The following is a 20,970-nucleotide window of genomic DNA, read 5'->3' on the forward strand; positions in this document are numbered from 1 at the left end:
GCTGGTTTAAAATCTCTGTATTAGTATTTAAAAAATAATTTCCCTTTGACATAAATCAGTTTAAGTACTATTATACAAATCTTTCCATAGGTTTCTTCTTTCTTGACACAAAAATAACCATTATGCTTTCACACACATACAACATATATGGGCCATTTATGACATGGCACTTTGGACATATGGAGCCGTTTGCATTGATCTGCTGGTTTGGGGTAGCTTAGTTAAACCAGACTGAATACTACACAAGCTATAGTGAGCGTAGTGTTACGTCTGGTTTCACCAGGCTAGTTTTGGGTGGCCATGCAGTGCAATTATCAACTTGCTGGTAAAGATAGCACACCTTTCCCCTCAGGCATTTACACCTCGACTACAAATACACTTATAGACCACATGAACATTTTAAAAATCACATACACACATTTATGGCAGGAGTACAGTATGCACGTTAGGGAAAGATTACATTTGGAAACTCAAATCTGCTGCATGGTTGTTACTCATTATCACAAAATAAACCCCTAAACTGGTTCATTGGCTCCCATCTTGGTTGTACTACAGTACTTATCCAACTCTTACCAGCTAATGAATGGTGTGTGGTCCAAAATATCAATGCCTGCCTGTGATGGAATGTTCCATACCTCTCCAGAAACAGGGCACTGTGGAACAATCAGGATGTGTAGGTTATGCTCATGGGCTGTCCTCTGCACCACAATTAACACCCCCCCCCATGGAAGAGTTGGTTGGACCCACCTGATAGAACTCTTGTACACCAGTGTTTTCCACATTATAGTAATGAGAGAACCTCTTGGGTTGTGGTTTATGTCTGGGATCTGGCTTGAAATATTTGTTTTGTTTATTAAGAGGGTCACAAGACAAGCGAGCATACAAGTTAGGGTTCATGATTGGAGCATAAGAATTGTTATGTTTGTTTTCCATTCCAATTATGTCATACGTACAAATAATATTACATACAGTAGGCTTCCTAAATGGCAAATACATATTGCCCAACCTTTAATGTTAAAGGTAATTTATATGAATCTTAAATCAGCTCTATTTGTAGTGTGATAGTAAACGTTACATCCTACAGTATATCCAATTACTCATACAGTAAGGTCAAATAATCTTGGTTAACCCAGAACTAAAATCTTGCATCATTTGGTCAGTCTGTCCACGAGTGATTAGGTCACAAACACCGTTTGTTGAATTTCATTTCGAGGCTATGGATTCAAAAACGAATCTAGGTGGCGATTTCCATTTGAGTTCATAGTGAAACTAGAAGCCTATATGAAGATTTCAAACCAGTTTAACAAAACTGAACTTGTAACTGATGTTAGAGGTAGGCAAGACATATGACCCTAGAGGAAACCTACAGTTTGTAATCAGATACAGGAAACATACAGTTTGTAATCAGATACAGTAGGAAAACAAGGAAGCTACACAGAATTAACCCTATGTCAAAAAAGCCCTTAAAATCAATTACCGTGAATACACTCCCTTTGTAATGAACCCTCTGTAAAGAACGAGTATCATTTCAAAAAAGCAGCAGATACAAAAAAAAGTGACAATCAAAAGAAAAGTGACAGTTATCAAACAATGTTTAGAGGATCCTAAGGCCTGCTTGAAGTTGGCATCTGACAAAAAAGTTATTTCTTTCATATTTTTCTCTCAATTTTCTATTACACCTCTTTTCCTAGTAGAGGTTACATCGTTTTCCTACTCTGACAAAAATCCTCGATACCCATGTCTGACTAGCCTGTATAGCACCCTCTACACTCGAGGTCAAACTGCAACTCCTTCATTTCCCAATGCCACAAGCGCTCCCCCTCCACACAACCTTTCGCACCCTGCAGAATCTGCACCTAGCCTAACTTGTTAGCAGTACATAGAGGTAAGGAAACTTCAGTCAGCTTTGCATTCTTCGGCATTCTGTCATTTAGCATTGCACCATTAGCATCATCGCTAATGTCATTACTATCACTCATTAGATCCTAGCCGTTTAGTGGCCCTCGGATATTCCTCTCGTTACTTCTAATTTCTCCAAAGCATGGTTTGCTGTCGTTCCTCGCTACTGGAAGGTTTGATGGGTTGTTGTTGAACTGAGTTTGTTATTGTCTGTTATTCCGGTGTTCCTGTCAATTTTTTGGTTCTTTGTGGTTTCAAAGAATCGCTGCACTTTGTCTCTGTGCCGGTTTGAGCTCTGAGGTGTGGGGTGGAGGGGCTTCCTCCCGGGTCTCATGTGGCTTTGTGTTTCTGGTTGCAGTTGTTGTCTGTGATGCAGTGGCTGTTGTGGTCTCCGGTCAACCCCCCCTGTAGGCTGTTCTGCTGTTGTTGCTCCTCCTTGGCGCGGAGGTGCCATGGCTTCACTGGAAGGGCTAACACCAGCAGCAGGCATGCTATGTGTATGCAGTAGTACCATGACCTGGCAAGAGAAAATCAATCAGTGAAGTAATCAACCAATCCAATGTCATCTGTTCGGTATAGCACTCTTCACAAATGCATTCGTCACGAAACACAAATCCAGGCCTAAGCCGCTGAAAGAGCATGCCGAGGACAGTTTTCTATGTGGCGTAAAGATTCCAGAAGAGTTCGCAAAATGTCATTGTGAATACAAAATAATATGGACTCATTATGGGTCCCAACAAGTTATGCTAGCTAATCCTAATCGGATAGAAAATCCTGAGTTTTATATATCTGCAGTCACAGTGTATTTGTGATTATGGGAACAATATGTCCTCAAGGTCCACTCCTTCCTTCCATTTCAGCAGCCAGCTGTCCCCAAACTCTCCTGTTTAATGACTGGGTTTTATATGCTCCTCACCCTGGCAGATGACACAGAATATTTGCCTCCATTTTACTGGAGTGGCCTGAATGCATAAAAGCCCCTCTTATTTCTCCGTGTGAATCATCCCGGTCATTAAGTGGTCTTGTTAACAGTTGGACACTAAAGGGGAACAGAGCTAATTCTCTGTGCCATGTGCCTGTCTGTGCCGTGCTCATTTGCGTTTTATTGGCCTGCCTTTTTAAACAGGCATTTGTAAAAAATGTCCCATAAAATCTACAGGGGTTTTGAACTTGGTGGTGCTTCCCATGATTCTTAGGACCCAACACAGTATGTGCAACTCACCTTTGTAGTCTACACATGTATTAATAAAAGTTACTGTTTTGAAAATAGGCCTGCATTACATTACAATAGTGCTGGTAGGGCATGTGGAATCAGTAATGTCACTCACCTGTAGAACTTGAGTGACGGCCCAACGGCCAATAGAACGAATGGCACAACCGTGTAGCAGATGGCGACCTGAGTCCCCGCCCACGTGATGACATCGTAGACGCTCTTGTGTGTCGTTGAACCCAGGAAGTACGGTCTGATGTTGTGTCTAAGCTGGAAGTGAGCCAAATGAAGAAATTGTGAATAAATCACATAGCAAACGCCTCACACCATTATGTTGCATAAAGTAAAAACAAAAAAAACTTGTGGAGAAGATGTGATGGAGGTTAGAGACTAAAAGATAGAGCCATCAGTGAAGGCACCGAAACAAATCCGCTTTCAGACGTAATAGGCACGTTGTAGCCATTATAAACTCCCAACAAGAGGTTTACTGACCCCGTTCTTTATCTTACATGAACAGAAGCAATATACTTCATCATTAGTCCATGACCTGCATTTAGAGTAGCGATATGAATCTCAAAAGTAGAGCTTCGTCTTTCTGAAATTATTTTTTCAGGACATGGCTGAGGTGCGATTCGCTACCGTTCTCACAGGAGGTTTGCACTCATTCACTCCTATTCTCTCACTACAAACCCCGTGGTTTGTACAAGAATGCACTGGTCTAACAAACAGGACGCATGGAAACTCCCATACCAGCCCATGCTCACACCAAATCCAATGCTTAAATCAATCCATGAGGGTAAGTGAGTGCAAAGTGCACACTTTCGGAGAGGGAACGGTAAAAAAAAAAAAGTCCCTCTCTAGTTCTGTGTATCATGACATCTTGTGGTAGTGTTATTCCTAGATGTGATGAGAGGGAGAATGGAGCCCGAGTATTGAGGAGAGGTGGAGGTTCTCTCGGGACACTGTCCGCCAAAGGCCTTTCTGTCCTCTAGGACTCTCCTACTGTCACCATGGTGATCCTTCTGTCCATTACCCTGTGATCTCAGGCTCTATCATACTGCTACACACACCCTTGCTCGCGTATTGCTCATGCGTAAGCAGACTCCCACACAACCACTGTGCCATGGGACCTGTAGTTTTATAGTCTCCCGTTAAAATAAGAACAGGGTCACAGCTCAGTCTCCCCGTGTCATCTCTCTGCTGTCTTTACATAATAATAATAGAAGTAAAATGGTGTAATGTTTATCAATTTTAAGGTCTGCTTTGGAGCTAATGGTGACTGTGACAAATGCATTGACGAATGAGATGGGGCAACACCAGCTAAAAGACATCAATTATGTGCTTTTGTAACCTTGCGTGAACCCCCCGTTCACCTCAAACCTGAGGATTTCTGTTTCTGCCAGAGTTAACACCTCGGCTTTAGCTCAAAGGGCTAATGCAGTTTTGAGTTGTACTGACAACCCATGTAATTCTACCTAAAACCCGAGAACTCGTGTTCGCTCCAAGAGATGACACCTAGGGTTTAACCAGTACCTGTAATCTGGTTCAGGTTATTAATCAACCTACCAGGGTGTTTACAAACACTACAGGAACAAGATCAACCACATGTATTGATCACATGTTTACTAATACTGTAGAACTTTGTTCTAAAGCTGTATCCGTACTCATTGGATGCAGTGATCACAATATTGTGGCACCACACTCCAAAAAGCAAGTGCTGCAGGCCCTAGTTTTGTCTTATCTTGATTGTGGTCCAGTGCTTAGAGGAAAGTCCTAGTTAAGCTGCAGCTGGATGCTATTATTACTATACAGGACATTATTACATAATGGACACTATCGCTGCAGAAGGCCCAGAACAGAGCGACACGTCTTGCTCTTCATTGTAATCAGAGGGCTGATATAAATACTATGCATGCCAGTCTCTCTTGGTTAAGAGTTGAGGAGAGACTGACTGCATCACTTCTTTATATTAGAAACATTGTGTTGAAAATCCCAAATTGTTTGCATAGTCAACTTACACACACACACACACACACACACACACACACACACACACACATTTACCCCACCAGGGGTCTTTTCACAGTCCCTGAATCCACAACAAATTCAAGAAAGCGTACAGTATTATATAGAACCATTATTGCATGGAACTCTGTTCCATCTCATATTGTTCAAATAAACAGTAAACCTGGTTTCAAAAGACAGATAAAGCAACACCTCACGGCACAACGCCTCTCCCCTATTTGACCTAGAGACCAATTTGTAAGTCGCTCTGGATAAGAGCGTCTGCTAAATGACTTAATTGTAAATGTAAATGTAGATAGTTTGTGTGTATGTATTGGTAGTGATATGTAGGCTACTTGTACTTTTTTTTTTTTTTTTATGTAGTTTTATTTATGTAGTTCAGTCCTTGAGCTGTTCTTATCTGTTAATGTTCTGTAATATGTCATGTTTCATGTTTTGTGTGGACCCCAGGAAGAGTAGCTGCTGCTTTAGCAACAGCTAATGGGGATCCTAATAAAATACCAGCTCAAAGAGGTAATGCAGTTGAGGTGTGCAGACAACCCAGATATGATTCTAGGTCAGTAACACCAGCTGTGTTGGCTGTTTACTCACTGCCCGTGCTGCCATGGTCATGCCAATGCCCGTGAGAAAGGTGAGGTAGTACCCGGGGTACACGCCGTGCCACATGGCCGACAGTAGGAAGGTGGCCGCTGTAGGGTTGATGGGACAGCGCTCATAACACACCCTGTTGAAGACAGACATGGTACAGATATAGCATTAGCATCCCCGCTAATGCTAATCACAAGACTAAAATCGCAGCCTGACTGCACATGATGCAGATCTAGCATTAGCACACTAGCCGAAGCTAACAAACTCATTACCATCCCAACCTGTGTAGAGATAATGGCCCAGACGCAGTGCTAGCAGATTCAGTGCATTATCAGCGTTACTACTGATATAAGCCTACTATCTGTGATTGTACAATCTACAATATACATGACTACTGTTGTGAGATAGTACAGCGTAATCTGGTTTATGATGCATTTTACCTTTTGAGCCAAAGCGCTGTCTGGATATTCCAGTTGTCGAGGAACATCTTGAAACTGGTGGCAAACTGGAAAGAGAGTGATGTTGTTGAAGTAGTGAATGTAGCCTAAATATATTCTACTTCTACAGTACTAGTGAAATGTGAATAAGAAAAAGGCTTACCTCAATGTCCAGTATTCTCAAATTGGATATCAGGTCCCATCTTGGTGTGCCATCTTTGTTGTAGCCATTGAAGCCGAAGCCTGCAGCGTTGTTGATGGCATCAGCTGTCCAATGGGAAAAAACAAACGAAAAGTTACCAGGCAGAATGGCAGAGGCCAACAAAGAATAACAATATCCCTTACTGTCAAGACCATTCTGTTTGACTGTAGTAGGCTCTTTGGGGGTATTGTTCTCCACATTGACACAGGAGGGCAGTGTAACACAACTCAAAAAAGTAGGCCACATTTTTTTGTGACTTTAGAAGGGCCACTATCCGAGGCAATGTCACCCTGATTTGTTATATGGGGTGGCTAGCACCCACATAATTCTCCCCCAACAGCCTTCAAATGTCCAAAACTTCTGTCTGTTGTCCATCTTGGCTTACAATTTGAATCCCCAATCCCTGCACCACAAGGCCTTTAGCCTCTTGCCAGGCCATCATTGTAAATAAGAATTTGTTCTTAATTGACCTGCCTAGTTAAATAAAGTAGCATCCACATAATTATCCCCCAACAGCCTTCAAATCCCAAATACTTCCCAGAAAAACATGTTATTTTACTTCACATAATTTTAAAAGTGGCACTCACACAGGGCCCAAATGAAGTAGTACTTGGGCCGGGTGGCCAGCATGGAGAGGTACAGATAGAAGACCTGGAGGATAAAGGGGGTAGAGGCGATGAACTTCTCATCGATGGAGCGCTCCACGGGAAAGATCTTGGACACGGACAGGAAGATGGCCAGGGAGATGGCACACGTACACAGCTTGGAGATCACGTTGTTCTGTGAAGGCGAAACAGATGATTTTAAGACATGAGGTCATGCATGCTTATGACAGTCTTAAGAAGCATTATAACCAGATCATCGATTATACCTGCAAACTAGGGTTACCAAATTTGTATTTTATTTTTTATCGTAGATATGTGAAGATTTGAACACTATGTCAATAAAACGAAAAAAGTAACCAAATCTTTATGACCGGGTTCACCCACCACATGAGCTTAACGAGTTAACGTCTGAAATACCAGCTTTGGGGGATGTGAGGAACTTAACAGGTATAGGCCTATCCCATAATGTACAACAGCAGGAAATATTGGACGTGTTGTGTTGCAGCTTTTGTGTTTTGCCGTCTTGAATTGCCAAATTGTCACCTCTGTTCAAGATTAGCCTATAATTCACTTATAAAACGCCAACACTTCAGCGAGGCTAGGCTGTCTGAGAACTCTATATTTAGCACGGCTTGTATTGTGTCCCTTCCCTTTACTGAATATCTGTTATAAGTCTCTCACAGGAACAACTTCACACTCAAACTCTCGAGTGAGATATCAATTATAAATGCCAACGATGTAAGAATAATTGAGAAGCGCTACGAGGGATGAAGTGACACGCGACATTATTTTCTCGAGCCGTCCAGATGTAAAAGCTTATTTGGGTTGTAATTAAACTGTACCATCTTAACGAGGAAACGACACATTATATAGGATTGTAGGTTACGGGATTGATTATCATTGTTGTGGTAGACACACACACAGAGTAAGAGGGCATTTCTCTTCTGCCGTGAAACCAAACGTTATAAGAAAAGACTGAATTCATTGGCGGTTATCATGCAAAATAAGCTCCTTCGTTGACATGCAGGCTGTGAGTTCCTCAGTCTAGTCTGGTAACCTGGTGATAAGACCATCGTGGGGATTAGGAGAGAATAGAACGGTGACTGTCTGGTGGCGTCTCATTGGAACTTTTCAGCATCTGTAGTTGAATTCATTGGAATGAGAGCTGCATTTCTAGACAAAGGGACTGTGGTACTGGTTGTTCTAGGCATGAAAAGCACAGTGTTTCCATTCTGAAATACAAGACGGCATAACTAGGGCCTTGAGTTTTTCCTGGTCAAAGGTCCATGTCACAGTACAGCAGGGACAATGTACATTGTAATATTGTTGTATGGTGGTATTAAACATTTTGTATTGTAGATATGTTGTGGGGTACCAAATGTTATATGATGTACTGTTTTGTGTGTGATGGAAGTGCCTTAATGTGTTTGGACCCCAGGAATAGTAATGGGGATCCCTAATAAATACAAATACACACTTTACCATGACTGTTTGTCCACTATGTACTATGCAAGCCCTAACTCACACTACCAATGATCACCAACTCTTCCTAGAAATATAGGCTGTGCAGGCATTTGCTCCAGTCCAGCACTAAGACAACTAGTTCAACGACACCTAATCCTCAAGCCCAGGTGTGTTAGGACTGGACTAGAACAAAACCCAGGACCAGAGTTGAAGACAAATTGACAACGTATCTATTCTATTCTACTAGGTCCATCCTGGTTAGGGGGAACTCTAACAAAGAGACTGGCGTTGTGGTACCTTGGGCGAGGGCTCCGTAAGCTTGTACTTCCCGTTCTCCTTCCCGTTGGCCTCCAGGTGGCGAGGCTGGTAGGCCGTGCCCTCGATGAAGGCCATGTAGTCGTTGTAGGAGCAGGTGGGCCCGGCCAGGATGCCCATGAAGTTACAGTTGTAGCTCAGGTACTCCAGCAGACTGGGCATCTTCCTGGGGGAAGAGGATGAGACAACGAATGAGACGTTAGACAGATGTCGAAGAGAGGCAGCTGTTAGCGTCAAGCGGAGGGTCGTCTCTACCGGCCACGCTAGAAAACGTGGACGCGCTGGACGCCGTTCTCTGAGCACTCTAACCTACCTTCCATCTAACGTTACCCTCGTCTCGTTTCTATCCACGTGTCTTTTAGCACGGTAAGTAGGGCTAACATTACCCCTACCCCGGCTTTGACCCTAGGTTAGAAACAAGTAACACATGCGTCAGCACTTTTGTTGTAGCATGGCCATAGTGAACAGCCATCAAGTAGAGACCTAGTCTTCACTCTGAGGTGACTCAGCAGACACATCCAGTAGGATTGTGAATTCGTAGACTTTTGTCAAATGGATGGGTGCGGTGCTTTTAGTTCTAGGAGCCGATTTGTAAAAGGGGCTTTGTTGCGCTGGGCTGCATTTGCGTCTGTCTGGCTCTTTGGAGGGAGTAAGTGAGGCCTTTCCCTGCAAAGTGTAATCTGTTGAGTGTGGTGGTGGAGGTACAGCAAGGTTGGGGTTTGTCTCGAGGGTAAGCAGCAAAGTCACAATAACCAAAGTATTTCGGCCAAAGGGTCGGCTAGGTTGCACTGTAGTTGAGGTGTTAGGGGTCACATCAGCAAAACATTTTTTAACTCCTAATTCAAGACTGAATTGACAATATGTAATTTTCTGGTTGTTTTTTTCAAGGATGACTTGCGAAATTTTGTTCAATGTCCTACTAAACTTGCACAGATATTGGTAAAGTAGTGCCAAAACGACTCTTAGATTGAATTCCTTTCACACAGTAGTTGGTGGTCCCATTGTATAAACTCCTTGGTCTCTGACAGCTTCCTGACTGCAGGGCTCCAAACTGTGACCATTTAGTCACATTTTGCGACCCTTTAACTTGGCCGAGTTACATTTTTAATTGTTCACACGGCTGCGAGCTGTACATTCTACCTGGTCACCTCAATGAAAATGTCCTATTTTTTTGGGGGGGAGATAAAACCATGTACTTTGTTAAACAAACTGCATTGTCGTCATGATTCCTGTACTGAAAGTTTCTGCCCTGCCGCTGTGCCTGGCTGCTGTAATGAGCAAGCCTAACACACTCTCTCCCCCACCTCGTGTGCCACTTGTGATTGTATAACATTTCAAAATGTAATTCTGAGGGGGGAAAAAGAACAGCCGTGGAAGAAACTAGTTGTTCATATTAAAGAGAGGATGGTCTCTATTTCTCAACAATCATTAATGAGCTCAAAGCAAACATTTCAAAATACGGAACGTGCGAAATTGAGCATTGGCTATTGCAAGTGCACTAGGCATCATTTGTTTTAGGACATTACATTCATTGTTAGAATAATACATGGCTACTAGCAGTAGGTGTTATATTTAGAGTTCGTGTTCAGTTTCTCCACTTCCTCGGGTGGTGAATTAGCACGAATTGAATTAGGACGATATATATTAGTGCATATAAAGATTGATCTGTATTGAACAAAAAAAACTAAATTCTGGACCCCTATTTTTTACAGTAAAATATAACAGAAATAGTGTAATTGTCAACCCAAAATTCATGACAATCACTGAATTTGGTTGCATATCAAAATATGGGGGGAGGTGGGTGGTCACCAAATCATGGGCTGGTACCACAAACTGAAAAAGTTAGTGGCATCAGTGCCACCAGGGGAAAATGTTAGTCCGGAGCCCTGGTCATAAGGTACGGCTGGGTACCCTTTGGAGCAGGGATACAAACTCCTTCACAGCCCCTGTGACTGTGAGAGGAGCCGTGGGGAGTTTAAGTCATAATAACCGCTCTAATTATCGCTGATACCAAGAGCATTCTGTTCTCAGTAATGTCATGGGAAGAAAATAGAATATCATGAGATTCCTCCGGAGGCAATCATTTCCATCTTATTCCTCTTTAGAAGCAAATATCCTGTTGTGAGCGACATTTTGCATGGAGCCTACAATCTTTCATTGTGTCCAAAGCATTCAATATTCTCACTCAATATTATTATAGAATCAGAGTATAAGTTGAAAAAAAGACCCTTGTTTGTTACAATGAGAGAGCAAGGGAGGGAGAGAGAGCGAGGAAGAGAGAGAGAGAGAGAGCGAGGGAGAGAGAGCAAGCGAGAAAGAAGAGACCCAATAACAGACCCAGAAACAGAACCAATATCACTGGACAACAGAAACAATGTGATATGAGTACTGGCTAGTGGCTACCATAAGCTTTCCCAGTGACCGTATCTGTTTTAATGTTATAATCTGGTATATATATTTTAAAATATAAATATAAGTATAAAATATTTTGTTTTGATGTATTTACAAGGGGACCAAAAAGGAAATACAATTGTGTCACTCTGTGATTTTAAATGCATTGTGTCCACGTGTGATTGTATTGTGCTTTAAAATTGTCAAATCGAATAAAATAAACATCCCCCAGTAAGCATTTTAATACCGAGCTCATAGCTTTGAGTACGGCAGTAGAACTGTCTAGTCCAGCTGGGAGAGTAAAAACATACCTGGATCACATACCTTACAGCTAGGCATCTCTGACTGGGGGTCAGCTGTTCCTCCTTCCTCGCCAAGCCTATGGGAACACAGAGTGTGGTCACATGAGGGCACCAAACCTTTGACAACTCCTAATACAGTAAGTAAGAAGTGTATGCATTTCAATTTGACAAAAAATATTCTTCACTCATCAGGTGTTGATTGCAATACAATAGAGTAAAAAATATATATACCGTACAAAATAGTACAAATACAGAAAAAGCCTGGAATGGGACACATTGCAAAAGTTTAGACACCTACTCATTCCAGGGTTTTTCTTTATTTGTACTATTTTCTACATTGACCAGAAGTAGTGCACTGCATAGGAAATAGAGTGCAATTTGGGAGGAAGCCAGTCTTCTCTCTTTAAAAAAAAATGGAACCTTTATTTAACTTGGCATGTCAGTTAAGAACAAATTCTTATTTACAATGACGGCCTACCGAGGAACAATGGGTTAACTGCCTTGTTCAGGGGCAGAACGACAGATTTTTACCTTGTCAGCCAGGGGATTCGATCCAGCAACCTTGCGATTACTGGCCCAACGCTCTAACCACTAGGCTACCTGCCGCCCCTACTATATCCCGGGTCGTTTTGGTCCTGAATGCTGATAGCTGTGGTATATCAGACCAGGGTATGACAGAATATTTATTTGTACTGCTCTATGTGCATTGGTAACCAGTTTATAATAGCAATAAGGTACCTCAGGGGTTTGTGATATATGGCCAATATTCCCTGGCGCTGTGCATAAGAACTGCCCTTAGCCGTGGTATATTGGCCATATACCACACCCCATCGGGCCTTATTGCTTAAAAGTAACAGTCAGTATCTGGTGTAGCCACCAGCTGCATTAAGTACTGCAGTGCATCTCCTCCTCATGGACTGCACCAGATTTGCCAGTTCTTGCTGTGAGATGTTACCCCACTCTTCCACCAAGGCACCTGTAAGTTCCCGGACATTTCTGGGGGGAATGGCCCTAGCCCTCACCCTCCGATCCAACAGGTCCCAGACGTGCTCAATGGGATTGAGATCCGGGCTCTTCGCTGGCCATGGCAGAACACTGACATTCCTGTCTTGCAGGAAATCACACACAGAATGAGCAGTATGGCTGGTGGCATTGTCATGCTGGAGGGTCATGTCAGGATGAGCCTGCAGAAAGGGTAAACACATGAGGGAGGAGGATGTCTCCCCTGTAATGCACAGCGTTGATTGCCTGCAATGACAACAAGCTCAGTCCGATGATGCTGTGACACCGCCCCAGACCATGACGGACCCTCCACATCGATGCTGCTCCAGAGTACAGGCCTCTGTGTAACTCTCATTCCTTCGACGATAAACACGAATCCGACCATCACCCCTGGTGAGACAAAACCGCGACTCGTGATTGAAGAGCACTTTTTGCCAGTCCTGTCTGGTCCAGCGACGGTGGGTTTGTGCCCATGGCGACGTTGTTGCCGATGATGTCTGGTGAGGACCTGCCTTACAACAGGCCTATAAGCCCTCAGTCCAGCCTCTCTCAGCCTATTGCGGACAGTCTGAGCACTGATGGAGGGATTGTGCGTTCCTGGTGTACCTCGGGCAGTTGTTGTTGCCATCATGTACCTGTCCCGCAGGTGTGATGTTCGGATGTACCGATCCTGTGCAGGTGTTGCGAGGACGATCAGCTGTCCGTCCTGTCTCCCTGTACGCTGTCTTAGGCGTCTCACAGTACGTACATTGCAATTTATTGCCCTGGCCACATCTGCAGTCCTCATGCCTCCTTGCAGCATGCCTAAGGCACATTCACGCAGATAAGCAGGGACCCTGGGCATCTTTCTGTGTTTTTCAGAGTCAGTAGAAAGGCCTCTTTAGTGTCCTAAGTTTTCATAACTGTGACCTTAATGCCTACGACTGTAAGCTGTTAGTGTCTTAACGACCGTTCCAGCGAGGTGCATGTTCATTAATTGTTTATGGTTCATTGAACAAGCATGGAAACAGTGTTTAAACCCTTTACAATGAAGATCTGTGAAGTTATTTGGATTTTTACGAATTATCTTTGAAAGACAGGGTCCTGAAAAAGGAAAGTTTCTTTTTTTGATGAGTTTAACCAAAAAAATTGAATAAACCATACATCTCTGTGTAAATTGATGTGGTAATAGGGTTGCAAAATTCTGCTAACTTTCCCAAAATTTCCCGCTTTTCCAGAAATCCTGAAGGAAGATTCATGGAATTACACTGGAATAAGCAGGAAACCCGGGAATCTTCCAACCAGGATTGGGGAAAGATACCGTAATTCTGCAACCCTATGTGGTAATATAGCCTAGTTTGAGATCAGATCACTCCAGTACAGCACCTGTAAGCAAGCCTAATTGCTGTGTGCGCCATTGGTTACTCAGCAACATTTAATAATTGGGATAAGTCATATGCAAAACATTTCTTCAGCTACAAATGTGTGCGGCACGGAAAGAGAGGGGGAAAACGGACAAAGAAAAAAATTGGAAAACAACCTAGTGCACAGACCCATTGTGGTGCTTTTGTTCTCTTTCCCCTAAAATGTACACGGCCTAAATCAGCTGTGGCCTGAGCCCATCTCCATCGGTCTCAGTCAGAGTGCTACCGGCACTGTTAGTGAGACTGAGGCAGTCTTGAAAACCTGACCCTATAAAACAGCAACTAGGGTCTGGTTTCAATGATGGACTCTTTTGGCATCGAGGGACTACGTCGCGGTCTACGTCGATAAGAAAAGATACCGGGGACTCTCCCAACAAATCACGAGGCACTCATGCCTAACACAGCTGGGGAAAAAACACACACACGCAAATGTAAAGCCTTAAAAAGGGATACTTCGGCATTTTAGCACGGAGGCCCTTTATCTACTTCTCCCATATTCAGATGAACTCGTGGATATCATTTGTATGTGTCTGTGTCCAGTATGACGGAAGTTAGAGGTAGTTCTGTGAGCCAATGCTAACTAGCGTTAGCGCAATGACGAAGTCTATGGGTATCTACTAGACGGGCGACGACTGTTCTTAGGCACGATGCGCAAGCAGAGTGCCTGTATACAGCCTTTAGCCGTGGTATATTGGTCATATACCACAAAGCCCCCGAGGCGCCTTATTGCTATTATAAACTGGCTAGTTGGTATATGCCCCAATCCCAAATGAATGGGAAAGCTGGGCAACGTCTAATTTGATCATTTTAGATGGTGCCCATCTTTTCATTTAACTTGAGTGCGAAATTGTTGATGTTCCCTACCTTTCCCATTCACTTGGGTGCACACTCTGCACCTAAGTGATTACACTACGCATCATGTAATACTTCGTGTTTGTATTTTTAAGATGACATATTGCATGGGACAATATACACACGTTTTTGAAAAATAAACTGTTGAGTAAATGTATTTATTGGAGACTTTTCATTTTATGTAATGAATTGAAAGTTATTCGTTGATGTAAAAAAATCAACATTTGATGATAAGGTGGCGTCATTAGATTTGGGCTGGGGTCGCCAGAAATGATGTTGGAGAAAAAGTTGTCCCCGGAATTTCTGGTGAAAAACATGGGGTCCCGGATGAAAAAGTTGAAATACCACTGCATTACATGCTTCCCTCGACGGAAAAGAACATGCAATGTTCACTGTGACATCACATAGAGAATAGGGATTATGGTCTTAGATGTTCATTACTTATGAGGAGAATCAGTAGCCTACACTGCAACTGGATGCACACACACACACCACCTGAAGCCATTTGACTGGTGGAGGAGCTGGTCAGCCTCAACTCCCCTAAGCCTCTCTTACACTCGTCCATTCTAATCCTGTCCTCCCGACACCCATCTCTCCATCCTTAATTAGCTGCAGTGGCCGTTTGGCTACTTCAGACTTCTAACGCTGGCGCTCTACTTCACAGGACTTCAAAAGAGTACAGCCATGTAATCCCCATTCACACACACTTCTCTCTATGCATACAGTAATCTGACATCATGGATGATTTGGTGTAGGGGAGAGGAAAAGGCATACAGAGGAACTTGGAGAGGGAGGGAGGGAGAACGTGTAACGTTCCTCGTTACATAAGCTTGTTTACATTGCCACCCCTGCTCACTCGACTGAGTCCACTCTAAAAATTCCTCACAATACAAGCACTAATGTATCAATTACTGTATTATGAAATCTGTTCCCAAAGAGAGGTTTTAAAAATGTAAACCAATTTAAAAATGGTATATGTTACATTTCAATTAAAAGTAATAAAATTAGAAACTGCATATAAAGGGAACTATTTATTGTCTGCAAGGTGACGAGGAGACAGACACACACACGGAAACTCGCCTTCGAAAAGGCCTTGCAGATTAAACCAAAAACAATAAAACGGAATGTTCATATCCCCTCTGACGTCTTGTTTCTACTCAAAAAGGTGACTGCGGATTGTATTCACTATGCATAGCTTTAGCTGTCTGGCAGAAAGGAAACAGAGCAGTGCAGTTCGTAAAAACCAATGTGTTATCTCTCCATCTGCTGCTGCTTTCAACTCCCACGTGACTGCCGTGACAGCCTTTATCAATGACGTGTTCCTTCACCATGACTCAGTTCCTTAGTCAACTCATATTACACACAAGTACACACACACACGTCTCACCGTCGTGTATCTCAAACGCCAAGCTGGTGATCTTCTGAGTGATGACCATCATTGGCCTATAGGAGAAACACAGGAGAGGAGTAACCGAATCACGTCAACTTCTGCTCACCTACACGGGAACGAGCTTCTCGTTACATATTACATACAAAGCAACATCCCATCTCCATCAGGCATACATTATTCATTTACTGCTGCAGCTAACATGCATTAGCAGACCGTCACTCTGTATAATGCAACTGACTGACTTCACGCTGCTTTTAAGTATGCGTCTGCTTTTGTATATGCCCTAAAGACAACATGGCGCAGTGTCGAGTATGTAATACTCTGTGACAGAGAAGAACTGTGGGGTGAAAGACTATCCTGATTAAAATGTTAAGATTCATTAGTTGTAGGTTGCACAGAAAATCAGTCGTTCAAAATGATATAACACCTCAAGAAGCTTGTGACAGGTTATAACTGGTAGCAGATTAATATGTTGTGTGGAATAGATTGGGCCCTAATCGTCCGAGCCAGAGAGAAAGTACAAATATTCAATTAGGTTTGACTTGATTTTGAAAAACTATTATGCTAGAGTTATTGCTTAGGGTTGCAAAGGGTCGGAAACTTTCCGGTAAATTTCCGAAATTTTCCCAGACATTTTCCGTGGGAAGTTAAGCCCGGGAATTTGAAAAATGTTGCTTAAATTCGTCAAAACAGTTAGCTTATAACGGTGAACCTTTTTTTTTGTGGGATACACATAAGGCAATTCTAGGTCTTGTGGCATATTTTGGTTAAACTTTCCCCAATTCAATGGAATTGCAACCCTCTGCATGCACAGTGCATTCTTCCATCACACGTACAGCTGATTCTCAAGATCTTGCACACTAATGAGATGCTATTGAGCCCACACTACTACATGGTCTGAGCCAAGGACTACATGCTTTCTGGTAAGTTTTGATTACAATACTGGGTGGGGTGAATATATTTTATATGACATACATTATTTTTTGTTAACTAGTAAATACTAGCCTACAGAAAAGTGTGTTTAAATAATTTCTAACTTGTTCATTTCTGGTAGTTAGTTTTTGCTACCATGTGGACTTGAGCCTGCTAACTGAGTGTTAACTCAACTGTTTCCATACATGTTTCATTTCAAAACATCCATCTTACAAAGCAGTCCATTAATCTAACTGCTTAACTATTTATCTGTACATGGAATTGTATTTGATTTGTTACTCTTTTTCTAATCTTTAAAGGAAAATGCCACAGGCACTATCTGATGTGTGGAGACATTTCACTGCAGCTAATGTAGAAGGAAAAGCTGTGTACATTTGCAAATATTGTGCCAAATCATATGTGAAGAATGCAACAAAGATGCAGAATCATCTGGCCAAGTGCATAAAGTTCCCTCGGCGCTCACAACAAGCGACCTCAGACAAAAGTCCCTCTACTTATATTTGAGGTGAAAATGATGAATCAGACACCTTATCGATAGCAGCAGCTCATGGTCCTCCTGGAATCAGAAGTTTTTTTTGACTCAATGGAGGAACGTAGTCAAGAGAAATGCTGATGAATGTCTTGCTCGAGCTGTGTATGCAACTGGTTCACCCTCTGATGCTCACAGGCAATGTGTATTAGAAGAGATTTCTGAATGTTCTTCACCCAGCATACACCACTCCAACCAGACATGCTTTATCTACTCATTTGCTGGATGCAGAGTTCAACAGAGTTCAAATGAAGGTCAAGCAAATCATAGAGAAAGCAGACTGTATTGCAATCATCTCTGATGGGTGGTTAAGGAATAATTAACTACATCATCTCTACCCCTCAACCAGTATTCAACAAGATCACAGACACAAGGGACAACAGACACACCGGTCTCTACACATTGCAGATGAGCTGAAGGCAGTCATCAATGAACTTTGACCACAGAAGGTATTTGCACTGGTGACAGACAATGCTGTGAACGTGAAGGCTGCTTGGTCTCAAGTGGAGGAGTCCTACCCTCACATCACACCCATTGGCTGTGCTGCTCATGCATTGAATCTGCTCCTCAAGGACATCATGGCACTGAAAACAATGGATACACTCTACAAGAGAGCCAAGGAAATGGTTAGGTATGTGAAGGGTCATCAAGTTACAGCAGCAATCTACCTCACCAAGCAAAGTGAGAAGAAAAAGAGCACAACATTGAATCTGCCTAGCAACACTCGTTGGGGGTGGTGTTGTAATCATGTTTTAAAGGCTCCTGGAGGGGAAGGAGTCTCTCCAAGAAATGGCCATATCACAGTCTGCCGATATGGACAGCCCCATCAAGAGGATCCTCCTGGATGATGTATTTTGGGAGAGAGTGGTAAGCAGCCTGAAACCTATAGCAGTAGCCATTGCACAGATTGAGGGAGACAATGCCATCCTGTCTGATGTTCAGACTCTGCTTCCAGATGTAAGAGAAGAAATCCATACTTCCCTGCCCACTTCACTGTTGCTCCAAGCAGAGGAAACTGCAGTTCTGAAATACATCAAAAAGCGTGAAGACTTCTGCCTGAAGCCCATATACGCCGCAACGTACATGTTGGACCCCAAGTATGCTGGCAAGAGCATCCTATCTGGTGCCAAGATCAACAAGGCCTATGGTGTCATCACTACCGTGTCTCGCCACCTTGTACTGGATGAGGGGTTTTTGGCAGTCTGGCGAAGTACACTTCCAAGCAAGTTCTTTGGGATGGAGATGCAATATGGCAGTCGTGCCAACATATCTCATCAGCCACCTGGTAGAGGGGACTTTGTGGATCTAAGCTCTTTCCCCTGTTGCCTCCATCATCCTCCAAATCCGACCAACATCAGCCGCCTCAGAGCGCAACTGGTCCTTGTTTGGGAAGACACACATCCGGGCAAATTTGATGCTTTTTGAACCTGACAACGAGCCATCCTCAACTAGGTTGGAAAGTGACAGAAGGTGAGGCCTCAGAGTCTGATGTTCAAGAAGTGGACATTGATAAAGTCCAGGGAGAAGACATGGAAGCCTGAGAGGAAGACAACCAAAGCTTTAGTTTCTTGACTATCATTTTACAGATCATTGGGGATCATTCAATATTCCCTTTCTTTTGTTGTTCAGTGAAATCATCCCATGTGAAGTCAACTCAATTAAAATTACATTCGTAACTAAATTGGTTTTTTGTTTTTTTCAAAGGATTTAATCATTTGCAATTATGATTACTTATGATAAGGTAAAATGTTTCTGTCTTCATATGATATGGTAAATATATCCAATGCAAAAAACATCTACATTTAAATGGTATTAATATTAATTTGCATATATTTCTGTAAACTCCCGTTAATTCCCACGGAAAGTTTCCACCTCTGATTATTCCCCAAAATGTGCAACCATAGTTATGCTAACCTGTTTGCAATCCCGCTAGCTTGCTGGCTAGTTAAAGAGGTTAGCTCTCTACTGCCATCAATGTTGTTTTGTTATTATTAGATTTAGCCTGTTCCACCATTTGCAGAATGCATACTGCATTTGAATATAGTGCGGGAAAAGGGAATACGGACACAATGTCGGCACGGTAGACACATTTAAATGCAGTGGTGTAAAGTACTTAAGTAGTTTTTGGGGGCATCTGTACTTTACTATTTTTTTTTTTTGCCAACCTACATTCCTAAATAAAATGTACTTTTTACTCCATACATATTTCCTAACACCCAAAAGTATTTGTTACATTTTGACAGGAAAATGGTCCAATTCACACACTTATCAAGAGAACATCCCTGGTCATCCCTACTGCCTCTGATCTGGTGGACTCACTAAACACACATGCTTTGTTTGTAAATTATATCTTAAGTATATTGACTTTTACTAAAGTAGTATTTTAATGGGTGACTTTCACTTGAGTCATTTTCTATTAAGGTATCTTTACTTTCACTCAAGTATGACAATTGAGTCCTGTTTACATTAGGTGTAGATGCATGACATATTTGGAATTCCATGATCAGAATACAAAAGCTTCATGAAATGGCAAGTCTAGACACAGCCTTAGTCATTTACAAGCTTTTAGTCACTGGCATTTCATGAAAAAAGATGAGTACGGGGGAAAAATGAGAGAATAAAGGAATGGAGTGGAAGAAGCAAGAAATGAAAAGAGGGAGGTCTGTGATGCCGTGGGTCTCCTACTGGGGTTGCTTAGCAACTGGCCACCCCCGCCCTAGCACGTGTGTGTGTGTGTGGCTGTCTGGTTCACCAGACACTCCGGAGGAGATGGAACAATATACCCCTGGGGAACCGATAATACTGCGATACAACCATTCACTGACACTCCCCATTTCACTAGATTCAACATCCTGTTATTACACAACATTTAAGTGTATAAAGTTGTTGGCGTTTGGGATTCTCTCCGCTGGATATGTGGTACTAGTGATATTTGACTCCCATGGTCATTCAACTCTTGTTTTTAAGGACTGTCTGCTGGTTTTCCATGCCAATGCCTATGAATGTCATTGATTGTCAACACAACACCGAGTACTTACCCGGTGAAGTCTGCAGAGTACATGCCATAGTCGAAGACATAGACCCGGGTTATCTGACAGAAGCTGAGGTAACCCAGAGCAACTATGAAGCATAACCTGGAAAGAGAGGAGAGACAATGTCAGTCAAAGGTCAGACACTTTCTAATGTCTACACTAGCATACTTCGCAGAATGCATCCCCCTATATATTGTTTCATACTAGGTAGTGTGCTAGTGTGACTAGTCTCCCAGTCCCTGCTGCTGAAAAACATCCCCACAGCATGAGGCTGCCACCCCCATGCTTCTCCGTAGGGATGGTGCGAGGTTTCCTCCAGACGTGACGCTTGGCATTCAGGCCAAAGAGTTCAATCTTGGTTTCATCAAACCAGAGAATCTTGTTTCTCATG

At 42.7% G+C, this 20,970-nt stretch overlaps 1 protein-coding gene across 1 annotated transcript; it reads right to left on the reverse strand.

The window, feature by feature from the left end:
• LOC112068110 (lysophospholipid acyltransferase 2) lies at positions 1 to 20,692 on the reverse strand. Its single transcript, XM_070438034.1, has 10 exons — positions 20,586 to 20,692; positions 16,083 to 16,138; positions 11,461 to 11,515; positions 8,728 to 8,911; positions 6,949 to 7,141; positions 6,323 to 6,426; positions 6,163 to 6,227; positions 5,726 to 5,858; positions 3,228 to 3,379; positions 1 to 2,416 (listed from the first exon to the last, which is right to left on the reverse strand). Exons 1-10 carry the CDS (start codon positions 20,606 to 20,608, stop codon positions 2,230 to 2,232), a joined length of 1,152 nt encoding a protein of 383 aa, XP_070294135.1. The 5' UTR covers positions 20,609 to 20,692; the 3' UTR covers positions 1 to 2,229.
• Positions 20,693 to 20,970: the final 278 nt, after the last annotated feature.

Source organism: Salvelinus sp. IW2-2015, unplaced genomic scaffold (assembly GCF_002910315.2).
Source record: "Salvelinus sp. IW2-2015 unplaced genomic scaffold, ASM291031v2 Un_scaffold83, whole genome shotgun sequence".
Classification (NCBI taxonomy): Eukaryota; Metazoa; Chordata; class Actinopteri; order Salmoniformes; family Salmonidae; genus Salvelinus; species Salvelinus sp. IW2-2015.